Source organism: Asterias rubens, chromosome 11 (genome assembly GCF_902459465.1).
Source record: "Asterias rubens chromosome 11, eAstRub1.3, whole genome shotgun sequence".
Classification (NCBI taxonomy): Eukaryota; Metazoa; Echinodermata; class Asteroidea; order Forcipulatida; family Asteriidae; genus Asterias; species Asterias rubens.
This window is the reverse complement of record NC_047072.1, coordinates 15,670,332-15,684,922: the sequence shown is the minus strand read 5'-3', so window position 1 is coordinate 15,684,922 and position 14,591 is coordinate 15,670,332. Positions and strand designations below refer to the sequence as shown.

General features: G+C 39.1%; 1 protein-coding gene across 1 annotated transcript in view; it reads right to left on the bottom strand.

The window, feature by feature from the left end:
• Positions 1-14,591, bottom strand: part of LOC117296527 (serine-protein kinase ATM-like) — a 65,920-nt gene that overhangs the window by 31,670 nt on the left and 19,659 nt on the right. Inside the window, exons 15-28 of the mRNA XM_033779498.1 lie at positions 13,537-13,651; positions 12,057-12,227; positions 9,096-9,256; positions 8,502-8,757; positions 7,857-7,966; positions 7,045-7,174; positions 5,990-6,301; positions 5,345-5,422; positions 4,714-4,872; positions 4,397-4,523; positions 3,648-3,764; positions 2,897-3,071; positions 1,543-1,687; positions 120-308 (exon numbers count right to left, since the gene is read on the bottom strand). Coding sequence (XP_033635389.1) covers positions 120-308; positions 1,543-1,687; positions 2,897-3,071; positions 3,648-3,764; positions 4,397-4,523; positions 4,714-4,872; positions 5,345-5,422; positions 5,990-6,301; positions 7,045-7,174; positions 7,857-7,966; positions 8,502-8,757; positions 9,096-9,256; positions 12,057-12,227; positions 13,537-13,651 — 2,245 coding nt within the window. The remainder of the gene's footprint in view (positions 1-119; positions 309-1,542; positions 1,688-2,896; positions 3,072-3,647; positions 3,765-4,396; positions 4,524-4,713; positions 4,873-5,344; positions 5,423-5,989; positions 6,302-7,044; positions 7,175-7,856; positions 7,967-8,501; positions 8,758-9,095; positions 9,257-12,056; positions 12,228-13,536; positions 13,652-14,591) is intronic.

Below are 14,591 nucleotides of genomic sequence, written 5' to 3'. Positions count from 1 at the left end.
ATGCTTCAGACCCATTTCTAGATACAGACTTATATTATCTAACTATTCTCTTGAGATAATTTGATCACGGGAAACACATTTCCTGATCATGAGAGAGGAGGGAAGGGATTGTTGAATACCTTGACTGTACAGATCGGTTGCAACTGAAGTAGAATCTCATCCTTCACTCCACCACTCCTAATCAACGCAACAGTCAGATTCCTCACCCAATCACCATGGTTACTACTAACTGGCTGCCATAGTAACGGATCTCCAATGGTCTTCTCAAAGGTAGCGGCTGAAGGCGGGAGTGCTGGTTTGTGGGTTATCTGTCAATAAATCATAAATATAAGCACCATTACAAAGGCTATCATCAGGCTGTTCACAATTATCAACATTTTCACAAAAGTACAGACCGTACACTATTTCAGGACCCCTCCTACCCACCCCTGAACCTGAAAGCATACAAAAGAAAATGTTGAATTCTTTTACATTATCTTGAGTTAGTAAGCCCAGAGCGAATTTATTGAACGGCTGTAGATAACAAAAGAGTTTATCAATGTATGAGATTGGGCCCTGGGTTCTGAATACCTTTCTCTTGCTAGGTCTGAATGGCTCTAGATAACCAAAGAGTTTATCAATGTATGAGATTGGGCCTTGGTTTCTGAATACCTTTCTCTTGCTAGGTCTGAATGGCTCTAGATAACCAAAGAGTTTATCAATGTATGAGATTGGGCCCTGGGTTCTGAATACCTTTCTCTTGCTAGGTCTGAATGGCTCTAGATAACCAAAGAGTTTATCAATGTATGAGATTGGGCCCTGGGTTCTGAATAGGTTTCTCTTGCTAGGTCTGAATGGCTCTAGATAACCAAAGAGTTTATCAATGTATGAGATTGGGCCCTGGGTTCTGAATACCTTTCTCTTGCTAGGTCTGAATGGCTCTAGATAACCAAAGAGTTTATCAATGTACGAGATTGGGCCCTGGGTTCTGAATACCTTTCTCTTGCTAGGCCTGAATGGCTCTAGATAACCAAAGAGTTTATCAATGTATGAGATTGGGCCCTGGGTTCTGAATACCTTTCTCTTGCTAGGCCTGAATGGCTCTAGATAACCAAAGAGTTTATCTATGTATGAGATTGGGCCCTGGTTTCTGAATACCTTTCTCTTGCTAGGTCTGAATGGCTCTAGATAACCAAAGAGTTTATCTATGTATGAGATTGGGCCCTGGGTTCTGAATACCTTTCTCTTGCTAGGTCTGAATGGCTCTAGATAACCAAAGAGTTTATCAATGTACGAGATTGGGCCCTGGGTTCTGAATAGGTTTCTCTTGCTAGGTCTGAATGGCTCTAGATAACCAAAGAGTTTATCAATGTATGAGATTGGGCCCTGGGTTCTGAATACCTTTCTCTTGCTAGGTCTGAACGGCTGCAGATAACCAAAGAGTTTATTAATGTATGAGATTGGGCCCAGGGGATTGAATAGGTTTCTCTTGCTAGGTCTGAATGGCTCTAGATAACCAAAGAGTTTATCAATGTATGAGATTGGGCCCTGGGTACTGAATACCTTTCTCTTGCTCGGTCTGAACGGCTGTAGATAACCAAAGAGTTTATCAATGTTTTTCTCTTTGTACTTCTCATGACATCGTTGTCCTGAGTTTGTTGCTAGTACAGTCTTTAAGCAGTTGGCTGCGGCTTCTACTATATCAACGCTGTGAATGAAAGAATACACAGGTACATGTAAGTAACTAATTTGGGTTTTTAGGAAGAACATTTGACCAGAGTAGTGTTTAGTCCAACAACCTTTGGATCATTGATGATGTCTACCAACTGAGTTATCTTGGCTCTCATTTCAGCAGTCTCACTATTTTGTTGATTCCTTCATTCCAGGGTGCCAGGAACTAAATGCACATTCCCACACTCCACACACAATAAATGAAGGGTATCTTTTTGCTAATTGTCAACGACCAGTATCCTTACTTGGTGTATTTCAACATGTGTGATAAATCACACCTGTGAAAATATGGTCATCGAAGTTGAAAGAAAATAATGAAAGAAAAAACACACCCTTGTTGCACAGTTGTGGTTCCAGTTGCCTGAGAAAGGCTTTTCAAGTACTCTTTTTCTTTAGTCTAGCAAACCAGGAGTGGGAGACCGTTAATATTAGATTCATTTGTCTCATGTCTTCCTAGTAATTCAAGATAATTTGATTGTCTTACTTTAGATCTGAGAGATACTGTTGGAGTAGATGAATGATAATTTGATTGTCTTACTTTGGATCTAAGAGATACTGTTGGAGTAGACGAATGATAATTGGATTGTCTTACTTTGGATCTGAGAGATACTGTTGGAGTAGATGAATGATAATTGGAGTGTCTTACTTTGGATCTAAGAGATACTGTTGAAGTAGATGAATGATAATTTGATTGTCTTAATTTGGATCTGAGAGATATTGTTGGAGTAGATGAATGATAATTTGATTGTCTTACTTTGGATCTAAGAGATACTGTTGAAGTAGATGAATGATAATTTGATTGTCTTAATTTGGATCTGAGAGATACTGTTGGAGTAGATGAATGATAATTGGATTGTCTTACTTTGGATCTGAGAGATACTGTTGGAGTAGATGAATGATAATTGGAGTGTCTTACTTTGGATCTAAGAGATACTGTTGAAGTAGATGAATGATAATTTGATTGTCTTAATTTGGATCTGAGAGATATTGTTGGAGTAGATGAATGATAATTGGATTGTCTTACTTTGGATCTGAGAGATACTGTTGGAGTAGATGAATGATAATTGGATTGTCTTACTTTGGATCTAAGAGATACTGTTGAAGTAGATGAATGATAATTGGAGTGTCTTACTTTGGATCTGAGAGATACTGTTGAAGTAGATGAATGATAATTGGAGTGTCTTACTTTGGATCTGAGAGATACTGTTGAAGTAGATGAATGATAACAACATGCCTAGACATGATTGGATCTTTAGCAAACACCTTCAAGGCAGTGGTGTAACTAGCAACATTCTCAGCTTCATCACAATGTAATGCTACTGTAGATAGATTAGGTGCTCCAATGTCACCCAAACAACGACCTGCAGTAATTAGAATAATAATAATAATAATAATAATAATAATAATAATAATAATAATAATAATGGCTTCTTATATTGCACTCAAATCCATCACTCAGTGACGCTCATGGCCCTCGAAAGTTATTATACTTTATCCTGTAAGGTATGTGGATCTGTCCAAAAGATGCAGCAATAATAGTCAAGTGTCTGCTTATTAGACACAAGAGTCACGACCAGGACTTGAACCAACACTCAGCTGATCAAAAACACCAGAGCTTGAGTTGGCAACGTTACCCAAAGTAAACAATACCAAAACGCATTGGTGAATACAGGGTGCCCATTGGGTTATAATGATTAGGACCCCAACATGGCGAACAGCAACAATGTGACCGAAGAAAACTGGTCCCTCTATGTCGCAACTCTCTCAATACACAGCTCTGGAGCAATTCTATAACTTTTTAGTTTTATTATTATCAAAAAGTCCTATCATAATTTTTTAAGTTGTTTATTTTTTCAAGAAAGAACTAAATGAAGATATGAATGATTTTCTTTGATTCCAGTGACTTTTCTGATTACAATGATTTCAATGTTCCTTACCAGCCTCTTCCTTCAGTGATTGTGAGACGTTATCCTTGGATCCTAAGACGTGATCTCCAGCTCCACTTATCTTGACCAGCTCAGTTAGGAGATGAATGATGGTTCTATCACATCCTTCTATAAGAAAACGTAACATCATTCATTGTAAACATTTGGGTGTCAGGTTAGCTCATTGGTTTCTTTCTCTGCCTTTCATCTAAGGACCCTGGTTTGAATCCCACCTCGAACCTGAGCCTTTCATGTGGATTGGGTTTTCAGTCCCTACTTGATTGCGTGGGTTCTCCCCCATGGGGTTTTCCCCCCACTCCTAAAAGTGAACACTCTCATATTCATCATGTTAGTGGCACTCAAGCTGCTGGGCGTGTAATCAAATAAAAACCATATCAAACAAGACACAAAAACCACTAACACTGACACACTGTCATCCTAATTGTTTCTTTGTTCACCTTAGTCTGCGACGGAACAATAGCTTTGGCCCCAGGCTGCACAAGCAATCCCTAAACATGAACATTGGATGAAGTTTTCTGTAGTTGCTCATTGTTTGAGTGAAGTTGGTTTCACACTTTGGAATAGGATAACGAACCTAGTATTGGGATGCTGTACCATTATCTCCATCAAGAGGGCTGTTCTAAGGCTTTGTCTGAATTAATGGCTTTGACTGTGGATATTGTAAGATTGCTGGATACTCCCATTCTCCAACATCATCACTGAAGCCAATACCCACAGCCATAGCCAGGTCTTATACTAACCTGCACATTGCTGTACCATGATAGCCAACTCTTCTTTCTTTGTAGCAAGCTGATGATGTAGATGCCTCAATCCCTCTAATCTTAAAACACCTCCCTGTTTACCAACCATTAAGAAATGCTGCACTTCCTGATAGGAATGCAAAAACAATTGATTCAATTAAGGAAGGCTGATTCTGATTCACTAGGATACCTGTTATGCGTGTTTTGTTGTCATTTTGTTTGTAGATTACTAAAGTATGTACAATAGGACAGTATGTACAAACTTATCCACAGACATGGAGACAAGAGTGAACCAGTAGTTTTAAGATTTAATTTACCTCCATTAGAGTGAACTCTCCTGCCTCATATTTGACTGCTTGTTGAGCCGCCCTGGCCGGGGCAAGCTTGACTGAGTCTGGGAATGGATCTAGGAGTTTGAGAGAAGGGCCAAGTGTATCCGCATTGTCTATCACTAGAAGGTTGATTAATGACAAAGCCTGGTGGAATAGAAAATAAAGACATCAAGTAGTCATTCATAAAGCAAGCTTGGCTGAGTCTGGGAATGGATCTAGGAGTTTGAGAGAAGGGCCAAGTGTATCCGCATTGTCTATCACTAGAAGGTTGATTAATGACAAAGCCATTTTTTTCAACTAAACCAAAGTCAGCAAAAAGCACAATAAATCTCACTGTGCAGTAGTGAAGATCATTGCTAGAAGTCCCCTGATCCACTCAAGGGATAGACGTCTACTGTTTCGCTATCGACTCAGAGTAGTCAAGGAGTCAAATTGACCAAGGAGTCAATTTAAACATTGTTAAGCAAAAGTTGGCACAAAACCAGTCACAAAGGGTACATATGGCATAGTACGTTGGTTGGTTACCTAAATCTGGTAAGCAAAACTGTTTCATGCTTAGTTACTTACTGTACTTCATCACCTCTACGTAACTGGACCGAGAGGCCTGATTGCTTACCTGATTAGCAACAGCATCATCTGTTTCCATTAATGGTACTAGAGCTCCTATCATCACACATAGATGCTTACCAAGTTCCTGTAAAATAACCAATACAAACCGTTATAAACCCATCAGAATCCAACAGTATACCCTATACCACTGCCATACCTATCCAATTGATAAACCTGTAAAAATTACATTTTAAGTTCTATTGGGAATTTTGGTTAAAACCGAGTATGCCATTGGCCGGTCAAAAATTTCAACTTCAGTATTGGGTCCGCCAAATAGCATCGAGTTGACTATGACTTAAAAGAAAATTCCATCAATGACCACATACATACAAACGTTAGCGTGATGAACTATGTTTAAGTCTGAAGAATGTTTCATATTAAACTGAAATATTTCACAATATTACAAATTTATAAGGAATATCTGACATCCAAAACCCACCGCCAAAAAATATATGCTGCCACGGAATATCAATCCGGTGAGATGAGTAGCTTCTTACAAGTAAAATTTGAATGTTGAATATTCCCACACCGGAAACGAACTCTCATATTTAGGGCTATGTATTTGTGTACAGCACAGAGGAAGTGTCTAACATAGGGCTAGTGTAATGGTATACATCAAGCTTATACAAGTCTAGATTTTAACTTAACAAACCTCAGCACAACACTTGAGCGCTGTCATGCAAACATCATGTAATAGATCCACACACAGACCACATAGACGTCCGCCTTCCCCTAGCTCTAACCCCTTGCCTAACTCCTGTCCTTCCTGTAGGCTATGTACTAAGGTATAGATGACATCTTGTAAGACCATTGCCCAAGATCCACCTAGTCCACCAGTAGGAAGCTCAGCTAGGAGTAGTGAGATAAAGAGACGATAGGCTAGGAGTATACGTTGCTTCTCATGATAACCAGGAGATTTAGAAATCTTGATGTGAAGGGATAATAGAATCTTCTGAATGTTGTCCTGGAAATCAATCAATCAGTGAAAAGAAACATTTGGTTTTATTGTTTTAAATGGTACATCCCAGTCAGGGGTGGGATTAAGGGGGTAGGATTGAGGACTGGCCCTCCAATTACAGAAGACAAGTATTCTGGAAATCAATCAATCTATCAGTGAAAAGAAACATTTGGTTTTATTGTGAAATGGTACATCCCAGTCAGGGGTGGGATTATGGGGGTAGGATTGAGGACTGGCCCTCCAATTACAGCAGAAAAGTATTCAAAATACTCACAGGAAAACCAGTACCTCAAATATATCTGAATATAATCCTACTTTTTAAAGTATGAGACCTTTTCCTTTACACAGCACCAAGTAATGGTTTACAAGGTGCTGTAGACTTCATTAGCATTCAGTATTTGTCCTGAAAGGTATGTGGAGCTATGTTTTGAAGTATGAGACCTTTTCCTTTTATACAGCACAATGTAATAGTTAGGTGCTGTGGCACAATATGCAGCCAATCAAACCAGGAACACTGGGGCGAACCCCTTCTCTTTACAATAACAACTGCTTACATACCATCCGATGGAACAGCAATAATGGTTTAGTGTTTTGCTTGATCTCCCAACAGTTGTAAGCCAAACAAAAACTTTAGTTGTGAGGAAATTACTTCATACAAAAATAACCAGTGGTTTAAAGGGGATGGTTCACCAATAAACCCGTTGCATGAGAAGTCGAACAGTGCCCTCAATGAGGCAAAAGGAACTTACCTGTGTCTTAGCCAGCAGCGTGACCAACGTTAGAGCTTTACTACCAGCATGACATGTAGTTAAGTAATCCAGGGTAGCCTTGATGGTGTAGGAAGTAAAGAATGGTGGATTGGGCTCCGGATCTCTGTCACTAGACAAAAAGCAAATACAAAAACTTGTGTTTAAAAGTACAGACAATTATTCAGAATCATTGCAAAGCAGGCCTTTAAGTTAAGAGAAAACTATTGGAAAAATAACTCAATGGAGTTAAACAACAGATACACGCTAATATGGCTTGATAATTCTGAGCCTAACTGAGCCAAATTCTCTACTTCCTACTGAGTGTGGTTCATACAGCCCAACCATCAGACAGACAGACAAACAAACAGACAGACCGACAGACAGACTGCTTGACTGTTGAGCCATTCCTACCTTGTAAACTGAGTTCCATCTCTACTTCCTACAGAGTGTGGTTCATACAGCCCACCCATTAGACAGACAGACAAACAAACATACAGACAGAGACAGACAAACAGACAGACCGACAGACAGACTGCTTGACTGTTGAGCCATTCCTACCTTGTAAACTGAGTTCCATCTCTACTTCCTACTGAGTGTGGTTCATACAGCCCAACCATCAGACAGACGGACAAACAAACAGACAGACCGACAGACAGACTGTTTGACTGTTGAGCCATTCCTACCTTGTAAACTGAGTTCCATCTCTACTTCCTACTGAGTGTGGTTCATACAGCCCAACCATCAGACAGACAGACAGACAAACAAACAGACAGACCGACAGACAGACTGCTTGACTGTTGAGCCATTCCTACCTTGTAAACTGAGTTCCATCTCTACTTCCTACAGAGTGTGGTTCATACAGCATGGCAAGAAGCTCCACTACAATCTGATCTAGATTGACTTGTATCATGCTATCTATTGCCTGCAATGAAAAACACACATTTATTTATCATTGTTGAAGGAAGCCTTTCACCAAGAGTCACTCTGCTGGACCGATGGAGTAAATAGCACGTCTCTGACCACAGTCAGCTCTGGACAGGAAGAGGTTAAACTCCATCATCAAAAGGGTCACAATGAGTCAGTCAAAATTCGCAAGATGCAGACAAACTTTTAAGTCTATAAAATCTTGAGTTTATTCTGACGTCTATTTGCTGAGGTGTCCAGAATTTTGAGCAAACTGCTTGCACTTTATTAGTGTGAACGGAAAGCGATTAGAAGAAATGGTGTGCTGTAAAGTCATCACAACGCTGCTCAGCGGATTTGCGCATTTGTACATACATTACTTTGAAGATATCAGAGGGGATGTATTTTCTGCAATAGTATGGGGAAGTCCCAACTATGGAGACACTTTAAAAGCCACGACTTTAGTGGAGAGACAGAGAGAGCTTGACTTGATCCAGACCTAGATCCAGACCTAGAGGAACAACAACAAGAAGAGTTATCTGCCAAATACTGACCTCTTTTCCCAGGGTGCCTTCAAGCGCTGCTAATCCCTTAATGGCTCCACTACGCCTCTTCTGATAATCTTCACTTCCAATACCTTCCTCTGCTGCCCCTGTGTTAGCAAACAGGGGTAGGATATGCGCAATGGTTTGTGGGAACGAGTCTTTGAGGAGTTGTGTCCAGTCAGTGTGGAGGGATTTTGCGATGTCTTGTACTGTATCAATAGACTCCATGGTAACAAGATGAGGAATTACTACTCGGTGATATCTCCTAACAAGAAATCAGAATCATAGTTTGGGTTTAACCTCCACTCCACTCCTCCAACCTCGATGTGTGACGAGTATTGTATTGATCCTTTAAATCAAAATCACAAACCTTTCTTTTTCATTTATTCTGGTTGTGAAGCCAAGGACTCCCAGAAAAGTGAACTTAAACATTATATATGATTAATATTAATATTCTTTATCCCAAATGCAAAATTCCATAGATTAAAAAAGTATACCAACTTCATGCTACCAAAGGCTGCAGTGCTTCACACCAAAGTTTTATGCTCATTAATTTCAAGAGCTCTTGTCAATCAATGACACTACCTTTAAACTCAATCTTACCGGTAGAACTCTTGCTCAGTCTGGCATCCTAAGAGCTGGTAAGGAAACTGAGTGAGTAAATACTTCTCCAGAAGCCATTGATAAAGAAGAAAACTCAAGTGGGTCTCCATGAAGACGGTGACTGAGGTGTACTGTAGACTGTCTGATATACTGTGTAGAACCTGCACAGAAAACATTTCTGATTTCATTTATTTGGTTTTATTTAATGGGAGATCGCATTTTTATGTGAATTGCCAAATAAATAATAATACTAGACATAGTGTTTTTTGTTAATTACAAAAACACGGTGTTCGGTTGGACGTTACGTGATGACGTAGTTCAAAAACATTGAACCATAAAGATGTTTTTATACAATGTGTCATTATTTTATAGTTAAACTTGTATCACAATTTGAACGCCTTGTTTCTTCACAAATGCAATATGTTTGTGTGAGATTGGCATCAGTTTTTTTGTTTGCAACTTATGAAAGCCCTTTAAAAATCTAGCTCTCCCCTGCACTTGATGCTGTACACAGATTTGATAATCAACAGCGCCCTCTTTGGTGGGCAAAAAGAGAGCGCTGTTGGGAATTCCCCAAAAAATTTTCGCGCCATATGATTTTTACAAATTTTAAACGTTGTTTTATTGTTATTTAATACCCGATAACGTCATTTTGAAGGTTCAACTATCGGTTGAGTTTCAAGGTTCAAATCGATCTCAATTTTGAGTTATGCCGTAGATAAGCTCAAAAGTTGTTTTTTTTTATCGAAAAAACACGAAGGCGAACTTTGACCCAGGGTAACGACCCGGAAGTTAAGGTCGTACGATTTTAGTGTTTACTCTTCAAATGTTTCCCAAGTCTTTATCTATCCGATGCCCAAGTATGAACATCATAGCTTTTATATTCGTTGATATACAGCAACAAGCAAATGGTCATTTTAAAACATTAAAAACCTTGTCATGACGTCATCAATGACGTCATCATTCCCAAAAAGTGGCGGTTTCATCTACTCACTATTGCCTATGAACAAAGTAAGTTTTAAGTTTGTACAAGCTTTACTTTTGTTTAAAAGCTCAAAAGTTTGTTTTTTTATGTAAATTACACGAAGGCGAACTTTCACCCAGGCAACGACCCGGAAGTTAAGGTCGTACGATTTTGGCGTTAACTTTTCAAATATGGTCCAAGTCTTTATCTATCCGATGCTGAAATATGAACATCATAGCTTTCCTATTCGTTGAGATACAGCAACAAGCACATGGTAATTTTTCAAAATTAAAAACCCTGTCATGACGTCATCTATGCGTCATCATTCCCAACGGTTTATTTCACTCACTATTGCCTATGAACATAGTAAGTTTTAAGTTTGTACAAGCTTTATTTTTGTTTAAAAGCTCAAAAGTTGTTTTTTTGATGTAAAATACACGAAGGCGAACCTTGACCCAGGGTAACAACCCGGAATCTAAGGTCGTACGATTTTAGTGTTAACTTTTCAAATGTTTCCCAAGTCTTTATCTATCCGATGCCCAAGTATGAACATCATAGCTTTTATACTCGTTGATATACAGCAACAAGCAAATGGTCATTTTTAAACATTAAAAACCTTGTCATGACCTCATCAATGACGTCATCATTCCAAAAAAGTGGCGGTTTCATCTACTCACTATTGCCTATGTACATAGTAAGTTTTAAGTTTGTACAAGCTTTACTTTTGTTTAAAAGCTCAAAAGTTGTTTTGTTGATGTAAAATACACGAAGGCGAACTTTGACCCAGGGTAACGACCCGGAAGTTAAGGTCGTACGATTTTGGCGTTAACTTTTCAAATGTTGTCCAAGTCTTTATATATCCCATGCTGAAATATGAACATCATAGCTTTTCTATTCGTTGAGGTACAGCAACAAGCAAATGGTCAGTTTTCAAAATTAAAAACCCTGTCATGACGTCATCAATGACGCCATCATTCCCAAAATATGGCGGTTTCTTCCACTCACTATTGCCTATGAACATAGTAAGTTTTAAGTTTGTTAAAGCTTTACTTTTGTTTAAAAGCTCAAAAGTTGTTTTTTGATGTAAAATACACGAAAGTCGAAGTTTGACCCAGGGTAACGACCCGGAAGTTAAGGTCGCACAAATTTGGCGTTAACTTTTCAAATGTTGTCCAAGTCTTTATCTATCCGATGCTGAAATATAAACATCATAGCTTCAATATTCGTTGAGATACAGAAACAAGCAAATGGTCAGTTTTCAAAATTAAAAACCTTGCCATGACGTCATCAATGACGTCATCAATCCAAAAATGTGGCAGTTTCATCTACGCACTAGTGCCTATGTACAAAGTAAGTTTTAAGTTTGTACAAGCTTTACTTTTGCTTTAAAGCTCAAAAGTTGTTTTTTGATGAAAAAATGCGAAGGCGAACTTTGACCCAGGGTAATGACCGGAAGTTAAGGTCATACGATTTTGGCGTTAACTTTTCAAATGTTGTCCAAGTCTTTATCTATCTGATGCCCAAGTATGAACATCATAGCATTCATATTCGTTGAGATACAGCGAAAAGCAAATGTCGTTTTAACTTTAAAAACCTTGCCATGACGTCATCAATGACGTCATCATTCCCAAAAAGTGGCGGTTTCATCGATTCACTATTGCCTATGTACATAGTACGTTTTAAGTTTGTACAAGCTTTACTTTTGTTTAAAATTGCTGGAGAAGGTTCGCAGGGAAAGAAGAACACGAGAAAAAAACCCAAAAAAAAACCAGAACAATAACAATAGTTGTTCGGCTGTTGGCCGAACACCTAAATAATAATAATAACAAGACAGCCAGTTCAAGGTGAGAGCTACACTTCATTTATTTTGTGAAATTTGCACGGTGCACGCATCATCTGATAGCGCGCTCTTTTGACCCAATTTTCTCAGCCATTCACTCCTGTGATCTAATCCCAAGCAATCAGAATGGCTGAACTGAAAGGAAGAAACTGCTTACTTTGTTCATGAGTGGTATGTTGATTCCATTGAGGGTAACAATCTGCATCAGAGCAAACACAGTCTTCTTCTCACAGGCTGGACTGTATCGAGCCATCGTAGACAAAGTCGCTAACAGACTAGCTGTATGATTAGCTGACTGCTCAGCTTGATCTTGGGTCTTCAATCGTCCCTATGGTAACAATACAACAACGTGACTTTCAACTGTATGGTCAATAGTCTCTTATTCTATACTTTGGAATGATGTTTGTTTATAAACACTATGGACTGGCATAATGCTGTGACTAGTGTACATCTACCACCCTTCAGGCCTTGAGTGGCCTTCGGTCCTGGGAAATAGAATCATCTACTGGTCACTCACAGCCTTATAGGGGGGGGGACACACACAGACATGCACTAATGACCTCATTGCCAGTCCATACATGCACTAATGGCCTCATTGGAGTGTAACTCTACGTGCACGCAATGAATTTTAACTTATAACTTACTACTTTCTTAATCAATGACTGCAGTCAAAGCTTACACAACTTCAAAAATGACTTCCAAAGCGTAACTTTTGTCACATCTTGAACTTTAACAAAAGGTAATTTCAAGGTTTCATAGTGCATTACAACCAATCATAATAAGTCATAAACACAGTGTAGGGCCAATTTAATCAGGCCTACCAACACACATAAACACAGTGTAGGGCCAACTTAATCAGGCCTACCAACACACATAAACACAGTGTAGGGCCAACTTAATCAGGCCTACCAACACACATAAACACAGTGTAGGGCCAACTTAATCAGGCCTACAAACACACATAAACACAGTGTAGGGCCAATTTAATCAGGCCTACCAACACACATAAACACAGTGAAGGGCCAACTTAATCAGGCCTACCAACACACATAAACACAGTGTAGGGCCAACTTAATCAGGCCTACCAACACACATAAACACAGTGTAGGGCCAACTTAATCAGGCCTACCAACACACATAAACACAGTGTAGGGCCACCTTAATCAGGCCTACCAACACACATAAACACAGCGTAGGGCCAACTTAATCAGGCCTACCAACACACATAAACACAGTGTAGGGCCAACTTAATCAGGCCTACCAACACACATAAACACAGTGTAGGGCCAATTTAATCAGGCCTACCAACACACATAAACACAGTGTAAGGCCAATTTAATCAGGCCTACCAACACACATAAACACAGTGTAGGGCCAACTTAATCAGGCCTACCAACACACATAAACACAGTGTAGGGCCAACTTAATCAGGCCTACAAACACACATAAACACAGTGTAGGGCCAACTTAATCAGGCCTACCAACACACATAAACACAGTGTAGGGCCAATTTAATCAGGCCTACAAACACACATGTTTCTGTACAGCTTCTAAGTATTACCCAAGTAAACAACCACACTAAGGTACCAGTCTATGTTCCACCAAGCCTCACTTTGATGCAATGTAATGAATATTACCTTGATATCCATGGCATCTTGGGCTGCCTGGTACACCATGTCAAATGCCTGATTCTGTATCTCCTTAGTAAAAGGTGTACTGACTGTTCCATCTTTACTTGGATGACAGAAAAGGCTGTAAATAAATCACAGTGTTAGTAAATAAAAACTCACAGGAAGGATACACCTTATATTATGTAGTTAATTTCAAATAGTTCATTTCAAGTTTAACGAGGGAAACTGACTGGGTACAAATACTTTAGGCTTGAAGAAAGCAAAATGTACAAAGCAGGACTTTTTTTTTTAAATAAAAAATATTGACAGTCGAGGGAGACCATCACCATAGGGCTAGATAGCTCAGTTAGAGTGTTGGCATTTTCATAAGTAGGTTGTTGGTTCAAACTCCACTTCAGTCAATTTGTTTTTGTTCAACCCAAATTATTTAAGAACTTACATGTACTCTGTCAATTTCCCTTGTGGTTTATTACTTGATATTTGACAATATATTTAACATCAAATACAGGCTGTTGGTTCAAATAACTAGGATCAAAGTATGAGGTGTATAGACGGAATTAATGCACTTCATTAATTAAAAGATATTTGACCTCAACAAATACAAGTACATCAAAAGGCACAGTAAAAGAGAAACGATAACACAACAAACCAATCAAAATAATAAAGAACAAAATAAGTATTATAACAAAACACACACAATAGCGTCACTGAATTTGGACTGTTCCATTTCACAAGGTGAACAGCCCAGACTTCATTTTGTGATTATAATCAGCTATTGTACCAATATGAATCCAATATTGGGATCATTTATTAACTCTTGGTGAAATCAAGGCTCGTTTTCTCAATAAAAAGATGAAATGTAAACACTTCCTGCCAGACTAAGTAAGTATACTAATTGCAAGGGGTAAAAAGAAGACATGTCAGCTGTAACTATAGTCTTGGTGCAAGACGTTTCTCGTTCCCTTTTCACGCACACCGCGGCCAATTCACCGACAGCGCGCGCACCGACTCACCTGACATAGTCCACTCACCGCCCCGGAGAAACGTCTTGGTCCGTGTGC